This window comes from Drosophila obscura, unplaced genomic scaffold (assembly GCF_018151105.1).
Source record: "Drosophila obscura isolate BZ-5 IFL unplaced genomic scaffold, ASM1815110v1 contig_186, whole genome shotgun sequence".
Taxonomy (NCBI): Eukaryota; Metazoa; Arthropoda; class Insecta; order Diptera; family Drosophilidae; genus Drosophila; species Drosophila obscura.
Genome location: NW_024542774.1, coordinates 10,562,947 through 10,590,637, shown reverse-complemented (window position 1 = coordinate 10,590,637; position 27,691 = coordinate 10,562,947). Strand labels below are relative to the sequence as shown.

General features: G+C 46.3%; 2 protein-coding genes and 1 long non-coding RNA gene across 3 annotated transcripts; 1 reads left to right on the top strand and 2 right to left on the bottom strand.

The window, feature by feature from the left end:
• Window positions 1-1,235: 1,235 nt before the first annotated feature.
• LOC111075210 lies at window positions 1,236-11,941 on the bottom strand. Its single transcript, XM_022368344.2, has 5 exons — window positions 11,412-11,941; window positions 5,035-5,420; window positions 2,750-2,970; window positions 2,109-2,677; window positions 1,236-1,965 (listed from the first exon to the last, which is right to left on the bottom strand). The coding sequence occupies exons 1-5, from the start codon at window positions 11,560-11,562 to the stop codon at window positions 1,613-1,615; spliced, it is 1,680 nt and encodes a 559-aa protein (XP_022224036.1). The 5' UTR covers window positions 11,563-11,941; the 3' UTR covers window positions 1,236-1,612.
• Window positions 11,942-15,168: 3,227 nt separating this feature from the next.
• LOC111075207 (mastermind-like protein 2) lies at window positions 15,169-26,773 on the bottom strand. Its single transcript, XM_022368340.2, is given in 5 exon segments — window positions 15,169-15,695; window positions 15,754-17,171; window positions 17,173-18,716; window positions 18,780-19,146; window positions 26,620-26,773. Coding segments are annotated over 5 exon segments (3,558 nt in total). The 5' UTR covers window positions 26,641-26,773; the 3' UTR covers window positions 15,169-15,487.
• Window positions 21,362-23,024, top strand: LOC111075211. Its single transcript, XR_002607901.2, has 3 exons — window positions 21,362-21,562; window positions 22,490-22,822; window positions 22,875-23,024. It is a non-coding gene; the product is annotated as an uncharacterized LOC111075211 (long non-coding RNA).
• Window positions 26,774-27,691: the final 918 nt, after the last annotated feature.

The window sequence follows — 27,691 nt, the reverse complement described above, 5'->3', positions numbered from 1 at the left end:
AATGTTCCTTTAATTGCAAGCTAATTTAGAATATATATTACAACATAATTTAAATAAACAAGGAATGTTTTATTTTTAATTCATTTAGTTATTAGTTAATAAAACTTAAAATTATAAGGAACGTTTTATTTTTAATTCATTTAGTTATTAGTTAATAAAACTTAAAATTATAAGGAACGTTTTATTTTTAATTCATTTAGTTATTAGTTAATAAAACTTAAAATTAGATTCGTTGATTTTTAAGGACTGAGCATCGGCTCCAAATTTCCGTATTTCTTTCTTTAAATTCAGAAGATCTGCGGAATTTTCCATAGATTTTGGTAGCCCAGTCGCCCGTTTCCATTGGGTAGAGTATAACTATGCTCTGAGCCAGATCCCGAGCATTTTTTAAGGTTAAAATGAATTTCTTTTCGCAAAAATAGGATACTATTGTGCTAAGAACATGTTTCGCGTGAGTTTTGTATAGTTTTTGGTTTTTATTTGCCCTGGACAGAACGTACATACCGACAACACCAGAATTAAACAATTTTTTCTTAAACAAATCTTTTTTTCCACAGTTTTACAGTAAAAATTACATTTTAAAATTGTTTTGATTTTTTTTTTAATTTAGCTGGCATTAATTAAATATTTAACTGGTAAAAATTTAAGAAGAGCTTTTAATTTTTGTTGTTTTTTTCCCTATTAAATGTTGAAAAAATACCATATGAAAATTACAAAAATTTTACTTGAAAAACAGAAAAAAAATATACTGCAAAAAAAACGCACACCATAAAAACAAAAAAAAAAAACGTTTAGCATTTTTTTTGGTTTTTTGGGTTAAAATGTATGGTTTTGAGTAGGTATGATATCTTTAGCTTTCATAGCATATTTTTGGGTGAAATTTTGGTGTAGAATGCATGTAAAAGTGAAGTACAAATTACATTTGCTCGCGTCTGCGGTAATATCGTTATTTTTATCGATATATGTACTCGTATGCATACAAAAAATGCAGGTAATTTGTTTGTTAACTGTTAACAATTCTTAACAATTTCTGCCGCCATTTGTAGTTATGTATGTGTGTAGATTTTACATAAAGAGTATGAACATATGCACATATATGTATGTACATATGGATCCAATCTCCGAGTGTCAGAGGAAAAGCAGCAGAACTTTAACTAGGGATTTTAGATCTGCAAGCTGATCCATGCTTCTATCATCTGTTATCGGTTGCAAAAAAATTAAACAGCGTACAAATACGAGTACATACTTAAACACATTTCTTTCTTTATTGAGTTTTAAATTTATATCACATTAAATTTTAAATTAACAGAAATACAAAAGTCAAGCGATTCGTCAGTTGCTGCTGCTGCGGCAGCTTTACAATTACATACATATGTCTTCAATTATTGGAAACTAATGGGTCTGTCAACAGCCTTTGGGACGGACTTGGACAGACGCGGCACAGATGCAGGACGGTTGGAGTGGTTAGCATAGTCAAACATTCAACATCGAGTTACACTTAGATCTATCACTAAATTGGTTTTAAGCTAATTGCATCAGAGTCAGTCAGAGAGATGTTGGGTACCTAATCTATGGTTATTCCAGGTGCGATACCTTCTGTCAGGCTTACGATCTAGTTCGTTGGCTGTTCTTCCTGCTGCGTCTGCATAGTCTGCATCGCCTGCTGAGGATCGCCTGGTGATGCACCAGTTAGAGCAGCCGTCGCCGCTGGTGCTGCAGCTGCTGCTGCAGCTCCTGTTGTTGTGTGGCTAGTGCTAGCTGCTCCCGCATCCAGGTCGAGCGTAGTGCTGCTAGCGGCCTTCTGATTGGGAAAGAGCACCGAGTAGGCTGGCGGCGGGTCGAGCTCCTCGTAGTTGGGCGGCGATGCGGCGTTCAGCTGATCCAGGCCACCGCCTCCTCCTCCGCCGTTGGCAGCGGCCAGCGCCGCCTCCCGCTCATTGTTGACCGCGTGCTGTGATGCGGAGGCTACAAGAGAACGGATGGATTCATACAAATTCGTCATACAAAGTCGGAGCACAGGACCAGCACTGTGCATAAGGGGATCGTGACCGGAGACCGGAGACCGACTAGGTCTTACTTTGACTAGAAAATGGTGCAATTAAACGTACCCCAGAGGCCGCAGATGAGCAGGGCTCCGCCGCAGAGAAGCATGCCGAGCATTAGGTAGCCCCAGGGCCCGTATTTGGACAGGTCCGAGTGGAGGCCCGTTCGAGTCGAGTTGCGGCGGGTGAAGCCACTTCCAGCTCCTGTTCCCGCACCGGAACCCGCTCCCAACTCTGTTGTATCGTTTTCCGACTTTCCCTGCCCTTCCAAAAGATTGGGACCTATGGAGTTGGGTGAACCATCGCCTCCCGGCTTCTTCATGTCTTTGGTGTGGACTTTTCTCAGCGTTGTCGTGGTTGTGGTTGCTGTTGAGTTGTCCAGGCCGACGGATCCGTTGAGGGGCAGATCCTCGGGCGCCATTGGAGCATCGTAGGCGAACAGATTGCGGAACACTTCCAGGGCGAACTGCTCGAAAAGGTCCGACTCCAGGCCCGCGGGCAGATTGCTGGCACCAGGTCGGCGCTGCTTGAGGCACATCTCGTAGTCCTCGTCGCTGTCGTACTCGTTGCTGTAGGGGCAGTGGCGGATGCCGTCACAGGCCAGCTCCTTGGAGATGCACAGGATGGGCTCGTCCCTGGAAAGGATGCATAACCGATAGTTGCTACAATCTGTTCAGGCTGAATCTGAATCTTTGAGCATAACTCACCCGATCCTCAGGCACTGATGCTTGCTCGCATCCTTGCATTGCTCTCCCTTGCCCAGCACTGTGACCATCAGCTTCGACCTCAGCGCGTGCAGGCCGTGCTCCCACACGATCCTCACCCGCCCGTGGAAGAGCCGCACGGGATCCTCCATCTCCGAGGCTGTGTCCTCCAGCTGGCAAGGGTCGACGCGCCACTGGGCCGTGTGGGGATCCAGCGAGCTGAACTGTGGAGGCAAATAGATTTATCCAATTATTGGGAGCTGGCTAAAAGCGTGGCGTGGCCCAAATGCGTACGAGTATCTCGGGATGGGCATACCATACCGAATATTTGCCGCGAACGTGCGAACTAACAGTTTACACGATCGAAATGCTAAAAGTCTCGCCGCTCGGGCCCCGCCCACACGGACACCGCCCCTAGAAGCGCTGACGTGATGGGAATTCTTAAATTGTTAAATCCTACAAAACGATCCGCGATCAAAACTGCGATTCCACATCGGAGGCAAACACACACGCGCTCACACACATAATGCAAAATTAAATATTTACGCTGGAAAAATACAAAACGAAAAGCTGTTAAACCTCCGGCAGATACACATATAATATATACTCGTGTATATATATATATATGTATATATGCAAACTGTACGATATCTACGAAATGCTTGAGAATCATATGGGTATAAAAATACATCCATTAATATCTGCGTCTGGCGGTGGCGCTGTGGCGCTGTGGATCTGTTGTTGTCGCTATGTGGCGTCACGTGCAGAGCCAACAATCGGAATGGAATGATACGCCGCACACAAAGAGATGTGGAAGCTACAACTTAGCTGGCCAGGTTCAATAACTGTGAAACAGCTTGGCGATCAGCCGCCTTGCAATTGCAGTAAACAGCAATTAAACCTGTTCTAAAGAAATAACAACTAAATACTTGAAGTATGTGCTCGCCTTTTCTAGCCTGTTCATTGGGAAGATATGCATACATACTCGTACCCGCAGTCAGCGCTGCAGTTATGCGACGCATCAATTCGCACTTTGGGTGGTGGTAGGGGGAGGTGGTGACTCTGACAGAACAAAGACGATATCTCTCTACTGGAAATGCAAAAGCGACACACCCCCAGCCCCACCACATCCCAATAGTTCCCAGTTGGCAGCAGCATAGTTTGTTTTTATGGCCAGGCTTGTCAGCCAGGCCTGGGCCTGTCAGTCAGCCCGCCAGTCAGTCGGGGGCAGATTTATGGCTAGGCGACTGAAAGTGTTTCTGCCGGGCTGCGCTCTGGCCAAATGAGACAAACGTGTTTCAAATACGAAAAAGCCCTGACAAAATGGTTGAAATTGGCGCGCTTATGCAAATACGAGCTGAGTTGTGGGTGAGATCCCCAACTCTGTTCTGCCTCTAATGCTGTTCCTGGTGCTGGTGCGGGTTCTGTACGAACTGGATTGTACAATTGGCTTTGCAGAAAGTGAAACATTTTCAACTGGCTGAACACGGGCCAAGACCAAAGGGTGACAGACTTTAATGGAAAGTCTCATAAGTCCTAAACGAGATAGAACACCTTGAAAATTTCAACGATTTGTCAACGAATTACGTTCCAGCAAGTGTTTTTAGCTTGCCTCGCGTGAGAGGTTGCCAGTAATTGGAGACAATTTTAGATGGATGTCAAACTGTCTCATCGGAAAGCCACAAAAAAGTAACAATGTCAATGGGAAACCTACCTACCTACCTAGACATGTACATAGTAGTCATGTCGTTCCATATGATACATACATATGTACATATGTATGTAATGATATCAACAACTTAATCTATTTGACAATGGCGATTGAAATCGGTAATCGTTTTGAAATCCATTTTTATGTTTCATGGAATAAATTTAAAAGTCATTTGAAATTCAGATTTATTATGTCAATTGCTGTCGCTGCAAATTCTGAATGGAAAGGGAAGCCTTTCTGAGAGCGATATTCGCAGTACGTTAAAGTTTCAAGAATTGGTATCATTGGAAGATATTCTGGACTGGAAATGTACTGTCCATTAATAGAGCGCTTCAAACCGTATTCTAGAGTTCAATGTCGTCGCGGAAGAGAGAGCCAATTTGGCTGATTCTCACAATTAACAACTGATGGCTTTGACGGCCCATGCGCACCCAAGTGGAAGAGCCAGAGGAGAGGAAATAGATCTGCGAGAGAAGATCGGGTACGAGTAGGCAAGGCGGAATGTGCAGAAATGGCAATTCCGCACTAATCACCTCTGAGTGGTCATGGTTGGGGCTCAGGTGGTGCGTTTACTTACGATGTTCAGGGGACAGGTGCGCCCCACCCGGGGTGTCGTCATGGCCTTCGTTGTGTTGAGGCGGTCCGTCAGCGTGGACATTTCCGTCAGGCCACTTGTCTTAGGTGCACGTCGGGGCTTCGCTGTGCTGCTGGCTGCTGGCATGATGCTCGAGGATGGAGTACCACTGTCCGGCTGAGTGTGCCGTAGCTTGGGCAGAATGAGGCGCACTATGAAGCCGTAGTTGGGCGGGGCACTCAGTATGCGGGAGCAGGAGGGGTGCTCGGCGCCATAGGAGCCCGGCTTCAGTTCGATGATGAGACTAGATTCCTTGCCATCGCTCTCGATGAAGTGCTCCTGCTGGGCGCTGCACAGCGGCTTGAATGTTGGATGCGATAGCAGATCGCCTGAAACGCAGAGAGAGAGAGAGAGAGCTGAGATGAGTCTCTTTTTTTTGTTGGTAAATGGAAAAGACGCCTTGAGCGCGAATTTACAATAGATTGTTAATTCCTAGAGCATACATATGTATGTACATGTATACATGTCATGATAAATACATATGTACATATATGGATGGGATGGGTTGGAGGGGGATTGTCGGGCCAACAAATTTTGTTTTCATTTGCATGCAACAGCATAACGAAAGCGAGAAAAAACCGCTTCGAATGCAGACATCAGCCGCGAGCTGCCAATCAATAAATAACTCGCAGGTTGACCAAAATAAAATCAAATAAAAACTCCATGTGACAAATCCAAAAATAGACATTTTGTGTGAATTGAAAATGGAATTGAATATAGAAATTAAAATGAAAATGAATTGTGGTGAAAGATGTTTATCATGCTCTCATTCACGTACGGGTATGTTTCTGTGTTTGACGAAACTAAAATTCAATTAATTTGAATGGATTCTACTCGTGCACTAATTGAATAACTGCCTTTACCTACTGGAGGCCCAGGGCAGGCAGTCACGGAGTAGAGTGTTCGGCTCCTCTGTTCAATTATTTTGCACTCGTATTCGAACTTTGCGACACAAAGACACAAAGGTTAAAGATTCACACAGATGCTCGTGCACACTCCACGCATACTAAATGCCACAATTAATAATCCACAAATACAAATACACAAATAGTCGTATAGTACAGTTGATAGTGCATATGGTTGGGGCTTTTGATAAACGCGAAATATATCTCGATTCGTGTAGGAAAACTACTTTAAATACAGACATATCTGTACAGACGTACGAGTACCAGTATGTATGTATATACTCGTATGTATGTATGTATATGTATATATTCTGGGTCACTGACTGCACCACATTCGTTATTATTATATTATTACTGATGCTGGTGTTGCTGCAACAGCCTTATTGTTTACTGTTGACTCGCCTCGTTGCCGGCCACTTGCGACACACACTGCCACCCAGCATATTGCGAACCATTAAAAATTGGACGAGAGCTTCAGTGTGAGTGAGTGCATGTATTTGTGACTGCCCATGGAAAAACAATTTGCATTTGCTGCAGCCACCAACCCATTGCCCCGCGTCGCGTCTGTGTGTAAGTGTGCAATTTCCCAGCTAATTCCCATTCCGAACTTGACATTAATATTCAAGTGGTGCCGCCCCAGCCCTGCACGTGCGGGGAGGGAGAGGAGGGGAGCTTCAATCAACGTTTCGCCCAAACATCAGCATTTAACCGAGAAAAGCGAAAAAGCACTGAAAATTGTCATCAGTTTGATTGAAAGGTGCTTGGGTAGAGAGATTCCGAAGATATCAACAGATGCTGTTCAGGAATATACATACACAAACATACATATATATGCATTTGTATGTGGGTACATTTAACAGCGAAATGCTTTATTTTCCGAGAGAAATTCCATGAGCACTCTCACCAATGGAATACAAACAAAAAAAACCATTGAAAAAATGTTTCTTTTTGATAGAACTCTTTCAATTTCAAAGTAGGGATTAGAGCTGCTCATTCCTATGTCGATCACCTTTCAATTAGCTGCTCTCATCATGCCATCTAGCATTCAAAGGGGGCGTGGTGGCACTCAGCGACCCGTCGTCCGCACAATTAGTCGCAATTGTTATACATACGAGCCCGAATTGCCATTAGCAGCGAACGAACGAACGCAGAACAATGCATGGCATACAGTTAAGTAATGATTAAGGTTTGTTTGACGGCTAACAGAGAGCTGTAAAACTCAATCTAATGCCACTGAGCGCCTCTGCTAATTGGGTTAAAAGCACACGCACTCACACAACCCATATATCAGCACACTATACGAGAGTGGATGAGTTTACAAGTTAAATGAATGTGGCTGGTTCCGTGCTTGGGTGGCGTGGCCGTGCCCATAGATGAGAAGCGAGGAGTAAAGAAGCTGGGCATTAGGGTTAATGTGGAATGGCACTGGTGAATGGAGTGGCTCGGGCATCACTCTTTATTCAGAAATCCGTTTACAATTCGGACTTGGGCTAACAAGCCAAGCAGCCAAGCAGCCAGGTAGCCAAGCAAGCGAGGAAAGGGCCCATAGTTTCACTCAGATTTTTCACAAAATACTAAATATGCCGTTAATAATTTGTCTACGTTTTCAGAGCAGAACCGAATAATTTTTTGGGAAAGCAGAATGAATGTATGAATGCTTTTGCTAGGGAAAGTCAGAGTCAGAGCTGCGGCTGGGAAATATCTTTGAACTTGGCCAAGCCATGCCCGGAGTTAGAGCAAACAAGGCAAAAAGCTCGAGCAGTAAGTTTTGGGCAAGGTCAGTTAAGAGGTAAGAGACTTGATTGCACAGATAAACATAAACAAACATCAGCATGGGCAAACAGACAGATGGAGATACTCGCACAGATGGAAAACAATTTACAGAAAATTGTTGTACGACCAAAATCGTTGTATCTGCTGCTGCTGGCCAGTTGTGTATCTTTGGAAGCTGTACGAGTATAGTACAAGCGTGAGTGTGTGAGTGTAGTATCTGTGTGTAGGTCAAGCAGCAGCCACTTCCATTTGAAAAGGGCGCATTAAAATGCGTAGTCAATGCCGGTCCACATGTTGATATACTCGTCTATGTGTGTATGTGCCATTGTACATGCCTCTGGAGCCCCGGTGCCAGTCGAGTGGGCCAGTTTCCAGTTGTTGTTTAGATTCAGATTCAGATTTAGACACAAAAAAAAAAAGGGAACTTGGCTATGAGCAAACTGCAACTTGCTCGTGCAGAGACTGTCAAGCGTTTGAGGCTGGTTTTTTTTTTTTTTTTGTCGAGTGGCAACTGGGCATTATAAATTCTGTGGCTGCCACGTGATGCGGACGCGTGTTGCATGCTGGATGGATGCTGGATCCTCTGCTCACTCATCATAATTACGCCTGGCTGGCTACAGAAGGCAAAAAATGAGGGTGGGAAAGAGGGCTCGGCAGTGCAGTGCAGTGGGAGAACGAGGGAGAGACACTCGAAAAAAAGTTGTTGTTAAAAATTACACAACTCTGGCCCACACGGACACACACCGGCGCACACATTCACAGAGGGAATGGAAATGGGAATGCCACTCGGCGCACAAACAGAAACAAACAAAAACATTCTACAAGTGCAGTTCGTAATGCTCTTCTTCCTCGAGGGGTGGGAAGGTTACCAGAAACTTTCCATCAGGTCTGCCATACGCATCAGAATCGAGGAAGTGAAGCCTTTCCAGAATTGCTGGAATTGGTTTCCCATTTATTTATTTTATTTTGATCTGTACTAAATACTCGGCACCTTTTTACCAGAAAAGAAAACTCACATGTGTATTTCTGTGAATCAGATGAGCCATTGTCCCTACATTTATTCGAAAACTCATTATAATTGTAATAATTTTTGTTGTGCTTATTATTCTTAATAACTTTCCTATTGTTGGGCAGAATTTCTTTCAGTTCTCCCATCTTTAGGGCATATGATCTTCGACTCTTCTGTTGAAATGTATTCCATCTGTCTTATATTTTTTTTTTGTATGTTTGTTTGTTCGTAAAACTGCAAAAATTGGGTCAACTATCAAAGTCAGAATGGCAAGGGTTAAGTGCTTGTCCCTCTGTCTCTTTTGCTGCCTCTGCCGCTGTCTGTGTCTCTATCTCTGCCCTCGCACATTTCTACGCTGCCATCAGACCACCTCTCTGTCCACAACCACAACCCCTCCCTTTGCATCATCTACTCCAGCATCGCTTCTGGACGCGGCTCTTGGCTTTGGATAAAGCGCCACTATACCCGTTGGCCAATTTTCCTAATAGGTCAGCGAATGTGTCATCATGTTGTTGCGCTTGTTAGTGTTGCTGTTGCTGTTGGTGCTGTCGTTGTTGTCGTTGTCGTTGTCATTTGTCTGTTTGTTCAGCAAAAGAACGACCAAATAAATAAATGGTACAACAAACAAGAATCGAGCAAACTGCAGAGGCACAGAACTTGGAATTTGTTGTTGCTACTGCTACTGCCTGTGCCACTGCTGCTGCTGCTGTTGCATGCAGCACATTGCAGAGCTAACGGCAATTCTTGCTGCTTAGCTGGCCAAGCAGTTAGTGGAGAGGCCAGTCGAACATGCCTTCTAATGGCAGCAAACGTAAACCAAAGCAGCCATTTTGCCACTTGGATAGCAAGAAGTACGGGATTTATTGGAAAGGGAAATAATTTCAAGAAAAATAGCTCAAAATGGCAGCTTTTCTGGACAATTTGCAATTTAATTAACCGTTTGCCAATGCTGCTACCCATCTTTATCTTCATCTTTTGCCATGTCTCTCTTTTTGCTTGAACAACTTTCAGTTCCAATTTGAATTGGAAAAGCCAGTGGGCGTGGCATGTTGTGGGGTTGGAGGGGGTCGAGGTGTGGCAGGGAAGATTGTAGATTGTAGATAGTAGAAACCCACATAATTGAACCCAGATGACATCGAATTGCATAGCAAAGAGCTTTCGGCCACCACAGCGCGAACAACTAAAATAAAATGAAAAACTTTGACTTGGGGAAACAGAACCTCTACACATGGCTGGCTGCTGGCAACATATGTTAATTCTATTTGATATTCACAACAACAACAACAACATATATAACTACTCTGAGCTGGAAACCAGTTTGCATACGTGAGTATATAAGCCATTCATACATATGTATGTATGTACGAACATTGGTATATTTGAATGCTTATAGATGGTTAAATAAAGCTTCTTGTCTCTGGGTGGGTTGGGTTTGTTGTGCTTGCCAAAAAAAAAAAGAAAACGAATCTAATTTGAATAGTATGGCAAGCCATATGATACTCGTATACATTGTGTGTAAACACCATATAGTAGATCAAGATTCCGATTCCCTTGCGAATGCTGCGCACTTTCTCGCTAGTTTCCATTATTCGATCGCTGCTCTCTGGGAGTCAGACAGAGGCTTGGATAGAGTTCAACGGAACGCGTTAAGCACTGTCTCAGGGTTAATGTTGCAACTGTGCAAGATCTGCAGATCGGCGCTGAAATAAAGTGTGCTGCCATGTAGTGCTGTGGCTGTGTAGCTGTAGCTGTAGCTCGCCATTCTGCCGTCTTTGTTCTGCCATCCCCGTAACTGTATTTCAATGACAATGAGGTCGCGCTCGAGCTTGTCTCGCGGCTCGGGTTGCGTTTTCTGTTTTTCAGTTTTTCTGTTTCAAGTTTCACAAAACAAAAATTATTTTCTTTTATCCGTATTACTCTTGATTTCATGCCGCAATGCTTCCGCGTGTCTTTTTTGTTTTCTTTTTTCTCCCATCTCGGCCTAGGGACAGCCATGATTCATGGCTCAATCGAACAGTGGAAGATTGCACGCTTATCAGACGGACAGCACTCGAGTTTAGCCTCCAGACTAACCAAATGGCAAACAATCAGTAACAAATTGAGCCAAAACAATACACAACACCATGTGCACGGCTCGGTCAATTGCGGCTAAGATCGAGTGGGACCAGGGCCCAGACGGCAACCGGTTTGCGAGACAGAAACGGCAATAAATAATGGACGACAAAATTAAAACACACACAACAAAATGACAGTGGTTCGCAGCGCATTGTACTCATACTCATATGCGATTAAAGAGAGGATTTAAGAGGGTATTAGAAGGGAAACGGGAAACCTCATGGGAGATATGAAAGTCTCCCAACGACGCTTTTGTGTGGGGGCTTCCCCCGATCCGACCACTAAAAAAAAAATACCTCAGATAGAAGCCCCAGCCCCTCAATTGCCAATTGGAGCTGCAGAAAATTTTTCGTTCGTGCTGCTTTGCTTCCTTTTGCTCGTACCAGTAATTTCTTCACACATTTGCACACAATGAAGAAGGTGGTGAGAAAGAGAAGAGATGAAGAGTGGATATATGTACATATAGATAGAGACCCGATTAAAATTACAGCCGCTTCCCAGACACGCTTCCAACTAACCAAAGGAGACCGCGGCACTCTGGACGATGGCGGCGCTGGCGGCCAGCAGCGTAATCAACGCCCACGCGCTGTAAATGTGCAGAATCCGATGGCTACCTGCGCCGGCGCCACAGCTGGCGCAGACGGACGACGCGGCAGCAGAAGTCGCCATGTTTTTCTCTGCGATAGTGTGGGTTGGGACGCGGCTATATTACGGTTATGTTTTAGTATTAAAACGGCTTTAAAGTGCCGTTGATCGTCGTTTGGTTTTGGCTCTAGTATTGGATTTCACTCGGGGGCCACAAAAACACAGTTGCGATTCACTGGGATAGATAGTTGCATAAAAGCGATTGGAAAACCATTCGCGAATATTCACTGGCTATTTTAGTGGACTGGGGGGTGCGGTTCGTTCACTCGCGCGCCCTTTTTGGAAACTGAGCCAGGCTCTCTGCGCCACCCTCGACAACGACACGACTGGGGGCCGAAAACTTCGACTGGCTGCTTGCACTTGAACTGATCACTTCGACTGATGAAACCGTTGTGAGCGCAGCTTGGAGCTTGGCGCAGCCGCGACGACGACGACGGCGACGAAGACCACGCCAAGGTGCATGGAAGTAGGGTGAACATATTAGTGGTCATGCTCTCTTTGCACCAGTCGTGTCTCACTCACGTAAGAACAGTTATTAATGTGCTTCGAACATGAGTTGTATTTTGATTATTAATTATTAATTAATTTTGATTAAATATTTATTTAGATACATAAGGAATGTAAAATTTAAATTGAAAGATTGGAATGAAGTGTATTATTAGAACTCACGCAACAGGCCACTCTCAAAAAAGCTCTCGCTCACCTCACTTTGCCGCGTTGCCTCACCTTGTACAAATACACACCTTGATACACCTTTTGCGATCGAATGAAACGCTTCGGGTTGGCTTAGTGCGCTCTTAAATTACTTCTCTTCTTCTCTAAAAACAACTGTAACACCTCAAGTCAAGCAACAAAGCAGACGGTGACGGAGACGGAGAGCCAAGCCAAGGAAGCAACCAACTAAAAGAGAAATCGAAATCTTGAGCACGAAAAAAGTGTCCTACCCCGCCACCCCCGCCCGACAACATCAAGCATCAGCAATCAGTGCAACAACAGTTCTGACTCATGGAGCTTACGGGCGTCAAACGGATTTTAGCATTCTGTTTTGTTTCTGTATTTTTTTTCTGAGTGCGCTCTCTTGGTTTTTTGGGGTCTGGTCTGGGGTCTGTAACCCAATTTTGAAACGAGTCAAGTCGAGAGGCAACGGGCGACGTGGAAACAGCAGAGTATGGAAAAACGAACGCACCCATATCGCCTGCATGTTGGAAGACGGAATACGAAAATTACAGCAAAAGACGTTCGTTCGGTAGAAAAAAATCGAAAACAGTTCAAACAACATATGTCAGACGGGATGAGATGAGAGCACGAAATACATCTGCATACATGAGAGAGAGAGATGCATATGCAATCTGTATGCCCGTACATCTGCACATGCATACATATGTACATATATACATACATATGCATATGTGTGTGGCAAAGCAAATGTGAGTTTACCTTAAGCCTTAAGCGAGGTGACAGGGATTCGTTCCCAAGGCTAACTGAATCAGAAAGTGGGCTAAAGCTAAGTTGATACACAACTCCACATTTACTTAGATCTACCATATATTTATGTACACACATAGTATCGGTATTCCATTGAATATATTGAAAGAGTGAGTGATTACTGGTTATAATCTCAAAGATTTTACAACTTTGACAGTTGGCGGCAGTTGCAATTTGTTTGTCTGGCAGCAAAGTACTGAAAAACTCTTGAGCATTGCATAAGGTAAACACGGGAAAGCAAACAAACCAAACCGTTTGGGCAGCAGGGGACCGGATCGGGCCAGATCGGGCCAGCAGCAATATCTCTGTTACGGCTCACCTCATGGCAACATGGCAACAACAGCAGAAGCGGCAGCGACTGCAGCCGGTATGTAATGTGGTATGGCCAGCATGAAAAACCTGGCTCCATTTTCCCATTTTATGCACTGCAGTTTTTGTGTTGTTATTGCTGCCGCTCGCTGCATTTGGACGTTTGCCAGTCTACACGAGTTGCGCTGCAGTTGCCCGGTTGTTGCATTGCAGCCTCGCGTAGTTTGTGGAGCTAAAAATAAACTACAAGTAATTATAGGCGCTGCAGCCGCAGCCGCTGACGCCGACTGCGACTTGTTGCACTTACAGCCATGCCCATAAAGCCGAACTGGCTATGAGATAGAGAGAGAGTCATTAAGAGAGCGATGTGCTGACTCTTAGTGTAGGCCTGCTCTTCGACAGCTTCTGGTCACGTCGTCCAGCTCCATTGGAGCCACCCGCTCTGCGATAGCGGTGTCACGTATGCGTGTGATTTGTGGGGCTTGGATGAAATCTTGTCCTGCTATCAAGTCGCTCACAGAGACACGTTTGGCGTCTTGTTGTGGCCACTCAGAGGCTGGGATGCCCACCAGCTAACCTTGGCCCAAATGCCGTAGGGTTCACGTGAACGGTTTAACACCGAAAACCGGGCAGTGGTGGACCGCGCGATATAGTAAACATTCATCCACACTGTTATTTGTATTTGAAATTATTTTCTGATTTTTTCTAACAGGCTCACCCAATGGGACTAATTTATTGGCTCTCGCTATGGTCCAGCTGAAAGCCAAGTTGTAGTCAGGAAATAGTTTATTAAATTAAGATTAAATTAATTTATCACTGTTGTTATCAATGTATTTCGTGAATAAACTTTACATTTTTTAAATTAAACGGCTTGTTAACATTTTATGTTACATAACACCCGCCATCTAGTGTACAGAAAATCATCTCATCAACATTGCAACGCTAGATGGCGCTTTGTCCACAACACCCAAGTATCTTACCGGCCAGCTTTTGACAGACACGACGCCATTCGCAAAAATTAAAGAATTTTGAAAAAAGTGTAAGAAAAAAAATGAGTTTATTTTGTAAACTTTTTAAAATTATATTTGATTAAAAATAAAATTTAAAATTATTATATGTAGTGATAACAACCATATACATATGTACATATTTCTTATCGATGGAAAAAATCAAACTTTAGCACATCGCAAACAGGCAAATATTCAACGGAAACAAAGTTCAACTTTGACTATTTATTGTAAAGCTTCTAGACATTGCAGCACTCTTGCATACTAGATTTTAAAAGTTTTTTCTTTTAAACGAAATTTTTTTGATGAAGATATCTTGATTCGTTCAGAAGTTATTAATTAAGCAAGATGAAATGGCCAAAGGCCCCACTGTGCGACGGCGCAAAAATTGTGTAGTTCTGTCCAAGCAGAGCCAGTGCTCACACAAGCCGGTATAAAGGATGGCATCCTCTTGAAATTCAGTTGGTTCTCCCATGTGACATGCGAAATTTATAATATTCCCATCAAGTATTTTTATAACTGAACCAGTTGTCTCTAGGGGGTTACAGTTGGCCTTGCTTAACTGCAATGCAATCGCAGTTTCACGAGGACAAGAAAATTATTGTTCCACCAATTTCTGTAGGTTCAACATATTTACGGCCAAGTGGTGTAGAGCCATTACCGGACATACTCCAAAATGGGATTTCCTCCCACTCCCCCAACCGCACATGCGGGAGCAACCACCTGTGGCCTTTGCCGCCACCTTCATTCAAATGGATAAAGATGAAGAACACCAAGAAGGACACCAAGAAGAACACCATCCAACACGATTACATTTTGTCTTATTTATTTTGATTGTTTTACGTAAATTAGCTTAAATTAAGATAATTGTAACATCAGCATAGAATATTTACAAAATGGAAATACTACGAGAGGAGTTGCAGGGGATGCAATGAAATGCCGTGATCAATGAAGCATGATTCTCTTTTCTTTTGGTGGAAAATGTGCAACCTGATGATAGATCAAAGAGACCAGAACAGAAGATAGTGAACACAAAACTAAGGAAGGAGGGGTACAAAAAAAATAAAGCGAAATTGTGGAATGGGCGCACGATGATGTAGAAGAGTAGCTAAATGGCATTTTCATGTGGACTGCGATGGCGACTCAATCTATCTGCGCCGCAGGTGCATCATGGACTCAAGCGAGCTGGGATCCAGGGTGGCGGCATGCTCAAGATCCTCGCTGCTGGCGTTTTCCTCGGCCACGCTGACGAACGTGCTGGAGAGCTCCCCATTCAAACGATTGATACTGCCCGTGCCGATGTCATACATGAAGATCTCCTGATCATGATCCGGATCCGCGGCTGAGTCGCTGGATCTGCAACGAAATGGCAAGGTTAGATTTGCTCCACCATGGGAGAGGAATAGACACTTACCTGGTCACCAGCAGGACAACGGACTGCAGCTCGAGGTCCGTGCGCGCCTCTTTCTCCAGCCAACGCTTGAAGTTGTCCTTGGTGGGCTTCTTCACCAAGGTTTTGATGAGATCGCCGCCCAAGAACTTGACCTCCTTGTTGTCCACACTGCGCCCCTCACTGCTCGTCGTCGCTGGTTGGGCCTCGACGGGCGCCAGGACCACCACGCTGACGATCTTCTTGCCCAGTAGCTCCTCGCTGTCTGGAATGGGGAACTGGGCTCCGTTTATCTTCAGGGGCAGGTAGCGGTTGTACTGCTGTCGCTCGGTCAGGTCCACGGGGTTCACCACGGTGGCATCGGTGCGGACGTACTTTTCGCTGACGCTCTGGCCTTGTCCCGCATCGTAGCGGACCACCTTTACGTCCAGATTCTGCTTCTGGGGCAGGGAGTTGCTCTGCTTGACGCGTTCAATCTGTTTCTCGCTGAGCGCCACCTTGTCCCCATTTGGCTTGACCACGGTGAGCACCTTGTTGGTCTCGGCAATCTGGGCGCCGCCGCCGGCTCCATAGAAGTGCTGCAGATGCTCGGCGGGCAGGTTCTCCAGGGCAATGTCCCCCTGCTTGTCGTAGTCGAGGATCGAGATGTCGGCGTTGTTCAGGATGCCAGAGGAGAAGAGTTGCTGGCGCAGATCTTCGGGTACTTCGTCGGGCAGTTGGAGCAGCGTCTGCGAGGCCTTTCCATTGGGAGAGGAAGCAGATGGGGCAGCAATCGGCACTGGAACTGGAACTGAAGCGGCACTTGGGTGTTGTTGCTGTGGTTGCTGCTGTTGCTGCTGTTGCTGCTGCTGCTGCTGCTGTTGCACTTGTTGTGACTGCAGCTGTGGCTGCGTATCCTGCTGGTTTCGCTGCTCGAGCTCTTTGAACACATCCGAGTGGAAGGTGGACACACTGAAGGGCGAGTGGTCCGTGGAGGGAGCGCTGATCTGGGAGCCAGCTGGCTGCCGGGGCTGCTGAGCAAAGTGAGTGCTGGCCTGGGTCTGCAAAGCGGCTGCCTGGGAGTTTACATGGACCACGGGCTCATTGGCCGCCTGAGAGTATTGGCTGTAGGTCACAAAGTTGGCCGATGGGGGCACGGGTGTGACCACCATCACTTTTTGGCCATGCGTGGACTCTGCATAGACGGGAGGCTGAGACGGAGCCTCGCTGGGAAAGCTGCCGAAGTGAGATTGCTGCTGCTGCTGCTGCTGCTGCTGCTGTTGCTGCTGCTGCTGCTGTTGGGTACTCCCTGAGCTAGCGGTTATGTAATGGCCTGAGACTGGCTGTTGGGCAGAGGGTGCGAGATTCGGAGCGGGCACATCATGGATCACCTCATTACGTGTGCTGCTGTAACTAAATTGCTGCTGCTGAGGATGATGATGTTGCTGCTGCTGCTGCTGCTTGGGAGGGAGTAATGGGGTTCTGCACGGTCTCGATGATGTGCTGCTCGTACTTGGGTATGGACTTCAATAGCTCTGTCTCCTTGGATGGCTTGATGTCGAAGTAGTTGAGGGTGCTCTGAATGGTCTTCTGTTGCTGCTGTTGCTGCTGCTGATGCTGACGATGCTGCTGCGATTGTTGCTGTTGCTGCTGCGGATAATATTCCGGCACAGGCGTGGGTGAGCGCACCACAAACTGCGGCTGCTGCACAAACTGGGGCTGTCGAACGAACTGATAAGGCTGTGGCACCTTCTGTTGCTGCTGTGGCTGATAATGTTGCTGTTGCTGTGGCTGTGGCACCTTCTGTTGCTGCTGTGGCTGATAATGTTGCTGCTGCTGCTGTTGCTGCTGGTAGTTTGCATTGTCCAGTTTTACAGGCAGCGGCAAGGGCTTGATGTGCGACGTGGGAGCCGGCGTTGGACGGAACTTGATGGGATGATACGGCGATGGACTGGGTCGCGAGGACAGGTCCTGCGTCTTGGGCGGAATCGTGGGGAAGAACGGCACCTGGACCTGCTTGTGGGGTGGCTTCTGGTACTGCTGCTGCTGGTTTGGCTGACTTTGGACATGCGACGGATACTGCTGATTGTGATTGATGTAGTATTGCGATTGCTGGACCAGCTTATTGAAGATCGTCTGGGACGAGGTGGATGGCAGCTGCTGCTGCGTGATGCTGGGACGCGACTGCTGTGGCAGTTGCAGTTGTGGCTGTGACTGTGACTGTTGCAGTTGTGGCTGTGACTGTGACTGTGGCGCTGGCTTCTGATAGGAGTGCGGAGGTCCCACCAGGGCGGAGGGGGGTCTGAAATAGTTGCTTCCGTGCTGCGTGGGAAGCTGCTGCTGGCCCTGAAAGTGCAGTGGTGACTGCTGGTGGTAGTTGTTGGAGCTGCCGCTGCCTCCACTTCCAAAGAGCAGATTAGCGATGGGTCCTGGGCTCCTGCCGAAGCTGCTCTCCCTGCCATAGTCGGCACGGGTGTTACCGGGATAGCCGCCATCCTGCGCCTTGAGGCCCGTGGAGCTCACTGGGAGCGGCAGAGCCACCACCTGGCGCTGAATGCTCTCCGCATCGTGCTCCTCCAGAATGTGCCCAGTCTGGTGTTTGTTCTCCGCACCGAAGGAGACGTGGATTCCGGAGTTGCTGTGAAACTTCTCGGAGTCGGGGTGGATGATGGTGCGCAGGGTGGTGGGTTTCAGTGGTGGCAGAGGTGTCACTGGATACTGGATCACCTCTTCCTCCTCCTCCTCCTCCTCTTCCTCGTTGTCATCGTTGTTCAGGGAGGCTATCGGCGACTCCAGGTGCAGCTTGTTGTTCTGGTCCTTCTTGTAATTCACATAGAACACGTGGACTTTCTCCTTCCTCTTCTTCTTCCTGGTCACTATCGGCTGGGCCGGCTCTTCGGCCAGGGTCTCATTGGCATCTTTGATAATGATCTCGATGATGGGCTCAGGGGCCTCCAGGTACTGCGGATATGCCGCATATGCCGGACCAAAGTGTCCTGGATATTGAGCTGCAATTGAGGGACGTTTACAATTATTTAACACATGCCATTTTGCCATGCCATTCAACCTACCAATGGCGGTCTGTCCACTGTAGTAGCCAGTCTGGGGATAATAGCTGGCCGTGTTGTCCACATAGCTTGACCTCCTGCTGGCCACCTCCGGATACAGATAGCCGGCATTGCCAAAGTCGTAGAGCGTCCTCTTGCCGCGGTTCTCGCCCGGATTCGATGCTGCCTTCAGCGCTTTCGATTGCCGTGTGGTGGCAGTCGTGGGCGACGGCTTTGATGGTGATGGTGATGGCTTCTTGGTTGGCTTGTCAGCCTCAGCCTTCGGCTTGGACCCGCTCTTTGGCTTTGCTGTTGTGGTAGAAGTGGTGGTAGAGGTGGTGGTGGTGGAAGCTGCTGCGGCGGCTCCAATGGCCAGCAGCGTCAGCGCCAACTGAAAATTGAACAGAAAGTTTACACCTTTTATTTCTGCTCTCGCAAATGCCAAAATATTTAATTAAAATTCCGTGAAGCTCAAATTTATCTCCCAGATACGTATCTAGCTTAGGCAGATGCCACAGATGCTACAGCTGCAAGTCAGCCCTAAAAGCAAAACTAATTCGAACGGAGATTACATATTACGAAATATTTATACGAAATCCGGTTGGATATCGTTGGAATATGTAAGCGCAGCCTCAAATTAAATCCATATATGGACATACATACGTATTGTAAGAGGAATCTAACAGATTTGTCCAAAGATACAAGTCAGAGCAACAACAATTGGTCGGCTCGTGGAAAATCTCGAAAATTTCAACAAACTTTCCAATTCCAAAAAAATATTCCTGCAAACATGAAAATATTTTAATGGATTTAGCTTGGGACAAGGTCGAGACCCCGACCAAAAGCAGCTAAGCAAACACTTTTACCAACCGCAAATTGTACAGAAGATGCCAAAGCAAATTTGTGAATTGGCTTGGCTTGGCCAAAAGACGCGAATTAAAGACGCCATAAAAGCGAGCATCAGAAATTAGCCCAGCAAAGTGGGATTGAATGGATGGTTGGTTGGATGATGTGATGTGTGTTGTCGTCATTCCATCTCTGCATTGGGTCAATGTCAAGTGGCGGCTGCGGCTTTGCTGTGATGGAGAGGCTGAGATTGAGTTGTTGACCACAGAAATGACACGCCGACAACTCGATGGGTTAAAGGCAAGGCTAGACCTCACCTCAAGTGCTCCAGACTCTTTTGGCGGTTAATTTTTGCGCGATCGCGATATGGTTAATCAGTGAATCAGTGAATCAGCGAATCAGCAAATCAACGAATCAGCCTAGCCGTGTCAGTGCATTGAGTCATCAGCAGTCACAGGCTTAGCCGTGAAAGTTGCCCCGAAGTGCGGCGACGAATTTCAATTGAACAGCCTGCAGACCAGACCTCAGAGAGCAGCCAGTAGTGAAGATACGCCCTCGCAAAAATGCCAAAGAGACAGAAGGAAAACCCCATTCTGTTTCACTTGGCCCATGCTCAATTTTCTCAACTTTCCAAACTGCATTTGGGCTGCAGATGTCGGCCCCACTGTGTGGGCGCTTGACATTTGATTTGTATCTGTATCTATATAATGGGGCACAAGTATATAACACATTTTGATGGCTGAGCCGAAAGTGAAGTGAAAATAATACACACTCCACCGACAATGAGAGTTACCCACATTCACATTCACATCCACATTCACATCCACATGGCGGGTCTAACCTAACCCAGTTGAGGTATCTCGCTTGTCGATTGGCGGAGGCAATCTTGGTATACGCAATCTCACGGTAGTTGATGCTGATTATGGCATCTTTGTCACATTGTTTTTGGCCTTTATCTGTATACATACCATACTCTAGGCTAGGTCCGTCCGTGCCATGTCAAAACGGAAGCTGTGAGACCGAGTTTTGACAGCTCCTGAGGCAACCTTTTGTTGTCGCGACTGCCTTTTGTGTTTGTCTATTTTATAGGTACGAGCATCTTTGCATGCAGCCTCAACACGCACTTTGACAGCACATAATTGCAATAATTAGGTCCCCATTCCTGCACTCACTTTCCGTATAGACCATGCGTATTTTCGGGTGGTGGGGCTATGCCATAACATAACCTTTGTGCGCGACATATGCTAATCGCGGGCATTGTCAAACCCACACAAACAGTCCGATTATTATCCAACAGTGACTTCCTATACAAACTGTCCAAACAAAGTCACAGCCAAGGCAGAAGACATTACCATACTTGTCCCTCTAACTGACCTACACCTCAAGCCATTCGGCATTCGGCATTCGGTATTCGGTAGTCCCCTCCACTCCACTCGACTCGACTCGACTCTAGTCTAGATACAATGAAAGCCTGGCTGGCCACTCACACACTCTGCTGACCACATACAATAAGCAAATGTCAAAGATTTGGCAAAACAATGATACACAGGGGAAGACACAGGGGAAGACACTGGGGAAGACACAGGGGGAAATATGAAACAGTAGAGAAATAATCAAATCAACATGGGCATCGACAGCAGCTGGCGCAAACAGCCGAAAGCAGTTCATGAAAAGAAAGATGCTAACAATGGGAGAAAGTTAACACACCAGACACAGAAACAGACACAGACAGTCAAGTCAGCAAGGCAAAAAGCCATCAAAATTCATCTCGAGCCAGGGCCCAAAAATGAACTCACACATTAACATAACGAAAATGTTTACAGGCCAATAAATCTGATGTCAGCCTCTCCTCTCCTCTCCTCTTTTCTGCTCTGCTCCTCCAGAGTTTTTCCTTCATTTGGCCAGAAGAATTATGCAACGATGAAGAAGAAGCCTCCGAATCTTTGGCAAGCATTTAGTGGGTAAGTGTAAATCAAAGCCAGACCCAAAGTGAAGATATTATGTAATGGTAATGGCCATACAAGTGGCCAGTGGCATGGACAACCTGATGTTGACCGCAGGACTAACACAACTTGTGGCATGTGGCATGTGGCATGAGCTGCCAAGTGGCAGCCACGCTGGATGCTTGGATGGCTTGGTTTGCTTGGTGTCTGTGCTGACAAGCGGCACGTTCAACGGTGGTTTTTTGTTTTGTTTTTGCTTTGCAGCTTTTGCTGTTTGTGTTGGCGTTTGCCGATTTGCCAAGTGAAATCTCACAGAGCTCCCACTGCTGCCCCCAGTTAGGGCTGCCACAGACAAGTTGCAACTGACAAATAGCTGAACAAGTTCTCATGTAAATTGTGTTTATTTTCGGCTGCTTTGTTGTCTAGACACACAGTTATTGCCATTAGCCGCTGGCAATCTCATCTCAGCCCTCAGCCCTCAACTGCAATCATGCTACCGATGATGAGCAGTTATGATATGTGCCAGTTGATCTGCCATTGTTAGTCTGTCCGCCATGTGAATGCGCGTGGATGTAGTTGTGGATTGGCAACACAGAGCCGAGCCATCAGCATGTGACACGGCACTATTATTCTGGCCAACAACTTGAGAGTCATCTCTGTGTGAACCACCCCACGACGAAGGCAGTTAGCTGAGTCTTCGCCCTGTCGCTGCCACCAAGAACTCCGAACTGTGGCTTGTCTGCAGGCCAATTACGCGAGTGGGCCAGGAACGTCAGTCATCGCCAAATGATGCAAAAAGTTGCATGATACCTAATGTCCATTCAAATTATGGGGAAGCGGAGCCATAGCTGCGGCAGCTCTGAGAACATACACAACACACGAGCTCGTATAGCCAGCCCTAACTGACATCATTTCCCATGGTTCCCAATACACCACTGAAAGCAGCGGAGAGGCAAAACCGAAGCGGATGTAAATAATGCGTCACTTTCGCGTTCGTTTTCTCGCCAAATTGCCGACAATCTGGTAAATCCTTATAATTAAATCCCAGGCCCTGGTTGCATAAGAGGCGTCTGACACTGCGACTGCGACTGCGACTGAGACACTGAGACAGCTGTCCAAATGGAATAACTGTAGCGCGACCAGCAGGAATGAAGAAAGGAAGTGAGTGCTGCGCACGAATCGGGGTGTAGAAAATGTGAGACCTGGCGAAAACAAACGAAAGATTCAAGCGACAAACGTGGCATGCGAGCCGAAATGGTGTAAAAAAAAAAACGGCAGGTACGAAAATAAAACATTTATCGTTTTTTATGCAGTCGTCATTGTGTTCCAGAAGTGCCACCAGCCACCAGCCACCACCAACGACACCAACGACACCACCGAAAACGGAAGTAAGCGACACGCCAGCGGGAAAAAATGTGGACCAGGCCATAAACACTTTTGGGCGCTTCAGATAAGGCCAACCACGATGGGAGATGGGAGATGGCAGGCAGAGATGAGAAATATGATGAATGATTAAATGAAATGAAAAATGAAAGTGTTTTTATGCTTCTGCTGCTCTGCTGCTCTGCTGCTCTGCTGCTCTGATGGGGTCGAATCTGCCTCAACGTGACATGAATTGGCCGCGAGAAAGCAGCAAAGCAGCAAAGCAGCAGATGATAATGAAGAAGGTCCACCTGGCAGCCTCAATGGCGGCAACGTGCCGACAAGTAGCAGGTTTTCGTGTGCGTGCTTCGGCTTGGAGTATCTTGGAGCATCTTGCATGAGAGGGGGGGGGCCCATGCCCAGAGCGTTGTGCGTGAGGCCCGCCAGCCAGGCTGATCTGCATAATGATGGAAGATGATGCAGCACTGCATGCCGGTCGAATGTAAAAGTTGTCCGACCACTCCAAGGAATCCCAGCCACAAATGAGTGCGGCTGGTGGCAGCTCTCAAGCTGATTGCGCCTTTCCTTCACAACATTCAAATGGGGGCGCAAACAATTGTAACAGACTGTCGCCCAGAGATCTCAATTCGTAATTGTAATTTGACCAACTTTTGTTGTGGACTCTGCCGCTCTGTCGCTCTGTCACATGGAATTTCCATTCATATTTCTGCAGTGTGTCAATTGCAAATTGCCGAGTAATAAGCAAATTGAAATGCAATTGAACGAATGTTGCGTATGAGTGAGCGGCGGCGACAACAGCCGGGTTATGCAAACGACAGTAAACAACGTCCAGACTTTGTCTATGTGTGTGTGTGTGTGTATATCTGTGTGTCTGCAGATACTTGCAGGCATGTAAGCATGTAAGTATCCATATCCACAATTGGTTACAAGCAATCAGCTAGGCGGCTAGTGCCAATATTGTCACTACACAGCCGCCATGCCGCACCGGGCGGCGAAACCAAACAGTGGCTGGCAAACAAAAGACTTAGGCAACGAACTCGAGACACGCATTTGGGGCGCTAATGTGGAAATGGAAAGGAGATTCCCAATGCAGCAGCCAGACGAAACCAATCAAACCAAAACCAAAACCCAAACCAAAGCCCAAACTAATTAAATAACCCATCCAAAAAACTAATTTCGGTTGAGGGCGTTCGGTGGCAGCAGGCTCTAAAAAAATAAAGCTTAGCATTTCGGTTTGAGTTTTTTAATTACTAAAGCGCTGGGCAAGGTCGTTGCATAAAATAAATAAAAATCAAATAAACAATCAGTAACCCTCGAAGAAAGAGTTTGCATAAATTAAGCAAACTTGGTCGCCGCTGATAGCCATCCGGAGCCGCGATGAACTCTGGCCGCATTTTCAAACTATTCATGACGCACTATTATGCAATGCTCTCTTTCTCTCTCTGCCACTGGTCAGGTCCCCCGTTCCCCTCTCCGGCGAATGTCAAATAGAGAAAGAAGTCAAATAATTAAGAGCCGCAAACAAGTTGGGGCCACAAATTAGTAGACAACCTAATCGACATCCGAGCAATTTCGGATCATTATTAATATTCATGTGAAATTCATGTGCAGCCCCCAAACTGCAGCTCAGGTCAGATTCGAGTCCAAGCTGCTGCTTACGGTTATTTGAGTAACATTTAATTAAAATAAATATCCCCGCATCATCCAGCACCGAATTGTGGATGGGTATTGTAATTGCGCTACGAACAGAAAATTGTCTGCGGTCGAAAACCGCATTCCGAGATATGAATTTCGTGTGTCTCCTCGCTGAGGTAGCTCTAACTTCAGCGTCAAGCTGCATAATGCCCGACTCCATCCCGGTACGGGTACAGGTACATTCACATTTGTCCAGCTAAAAACTGGCTGCTAACAACTCGTCTTCAATTGCAAAAGTTTTTCCTTTTTATTTATAACCATTTTTGCCGCTGAATTTCGGCTGGACGGTCCATTAAGCCGGACGGGCAGCGGGCGCATCTTTCGATTTCAATACTCGTAATGGAAATAATTGAGCTGCAGTGGGGAAGTGAGGAAGGAGAAGTGAAAGGTGGATTCCTTGCCCATTCCGGGACCTGGTAGTAGGGCTGGCTGCATCATCTGGGGGCCGAGGCTGTAGATTAGTGGCTGCAGTGGTCGTCGCAATTGAAACGAAACTTTCTGCTGGCAATCTAGATACATAATAATAATCGAAACGAAGCCAGAGACAAAATAATGCCAATCAACTTTCTACACTCCAAGCGGCAGGCAGCAAATGGTCGGTTTGCATGCGTGCAGCATATTAAAATATGCTCAGTCTCGGCCTATTTGGGGGCACTGTCAGAGTGGAGAGGGGAGAGTGGAGAGTGGCGATGGGGCCCAGGGGCAGCAGCAGGTGCTGAAGTGTGCGGTGTCGTGAGCATAGCATAGCCCCCCCAGTCGGACAGCACAAGCACAGAAAGCCAGGCAGTTCTTCCCCCCCTCTGCCACTTCTTGTGAGCGCAAACTCAAACGCAAACATCGGGCAATGACAATCAGCATTTTCCTTTCTATGCGACTGAAAATTAGCCATGAAATGGTTTTCTACACAACTGAAATAATGTTTATCTGGGCCAGCTTTTGGCATTTATTGTACGAGTACCTCTGCTCTGCTCTGCTCTGCTCTATTCAGACCGAATTGCAATAGTTCGATAAATGAAGCGCCTTACAAGACTTTTGTAAAGGTTACACACACATGTCCACACATATGCACATACACATGTGATGGACCCCAATGGCAGCAGCCACTAATGATCATCATGGGGGATTTTTCGGCTGCAAAAGTCTAGAGTCATCTTTAGATGCCTTTGCACAACACACAACCAATGAAGATGGAGATTGAAGCCAAATCTGATGGTCGTTTGGCGCCTCAATTTTGAAAGGCAGACGAAGATGCAGAAACAGAGACGGAGACAGAGACAGAGACAGAGACGAAGAGGCTGATGGAAGAGGAAGATCAAGATGGAAAGGAGGACAGTTGGAACTCTCATGTTGGTTTTGCTGATGATGCAGATGAAGATGTTTAATGAGTTCAGCTAGCTGCGCCAATAGGTTGGTTCGGTTCTACTCGTGCAGCAGTCAAACAGAAATCAGACTGCTGATGTTGCAGAGAAACGATTGGGCAAGCAAATAGTACTTAGAGATTTTTTGTGGATAGAATCCCCTTGCCTTTATTTGTGGGCAATAATAATAGAGCAAATGTGACCCTGGAAATATCTCCAATCAGTGCCTGAGGCAGTGCTAACAAGTGCACGGCAGGGAATAGGCAATGAGACAATTCGCAGGCGGGTCACACCCCCACCACATGTGGAGCCACTCGAGTATGAGATCCACGAGATAGGGCAACATTTCTTCGCGTAACAAGAGCCAAATTAAAGTCTGGAGGCAAAGGCAAGATTGCCGAGTGCCGAGTGTTGAGGCAGCCGGAAGGCAATTTACACTTGGCTTACTCCGGTCGCTGTTTGCCACCATGTAATGACACTATTTGTCAATGTCAATGATCAAGAGAGTGACTCCCCAGGGGGGGCTTGGGGCAGGTCGCAGGGCCGTAGGTCAAGCAAGCGTTGACACCTCCCCAAGTGGTGGTTTGTTATATAAATTCCCATTTAATTGTGAGTTAAGTTTCTGGGCTTGCAACTTACCAGAAATGGCAGAGTTCTCATCGCGACAGGATGAAAACTAATTCCTTATCCAAATGAGGCAGCAGCTGAAAATGAAAATCGTCTCGATAAGCACCAGGAAAATACACTGATTGGCGTTGAGATGGGAACTATATCTCCAGACTCGCACTGCACCCACTTTATTGGTATATCCTTGTGGCTATATTTCGGGATACACGCACAAGCACAAAGAGACACGCGCGGAGCAATCGAGGGAATTGCAACCAGGCCGAGTCGCTGCCGAATTGTAACTGAAACTTGAAGTCGACGGCGGCTCGCAACTTGGCCAAAACGAAGACGAAGCAACTGCCAGAGAGACAGAAAAAGAGAGAGAGAGAGAGAGAGAGACGGAGAAAGAGAAGCGAGCAGAGAGAGCCAAGGCTGAAGAAGATACTCTTGCCACGCTCCCCACGAGGTGAGTTTAATGCTCACCTGAAGATTCCAATACCGGACTCAAGTATTCTCAATCAAAGCATCGAAAGTGAATCTGGATGCCAACGGCTCATTTTACTTTCAATGGCAACTGCTTCAGCCTCCAATCTACACCGATCCCATCCTATTGGGGGAAAAGAAACGAAATGAAAGAGAGTAGCCACGAACTGAAGCTGGAATTGTGCCGCCAGACAGCAAAACGAATCTACAACAATGCCCTGGTCAATGTGTGTTAAAAACGCCGGCAAAATGTCCGACAAACAAGCCCAAAGTGGGCACATTACCGCTAAGAGAGCCACGCCAAAAATACAATCCGCCAAAAGCAAGAAAAACAATACATAAAATAACATACAAAGTAAAAATAAAAACAAAAACACAATCGAAGACATAATGAGCAGATTGTGCAGATTTCGGTGGCGCTGGGCTTGTTTATAGCCCCCTGGGTTAAAAGCAATTTTCAAGCTTGTCCAAGAAGTGAAAGGAAATGAATAATGTGAGCCAACCTAATGGGCGTTAGCCTGGGAAATCGTTCTTAGTAAATTGCATTTAATTTAAAATATATTTAATTAAATATAAATGCACTTTAGAAACATGCAATAACACTGATTAGAGGTACATAAAA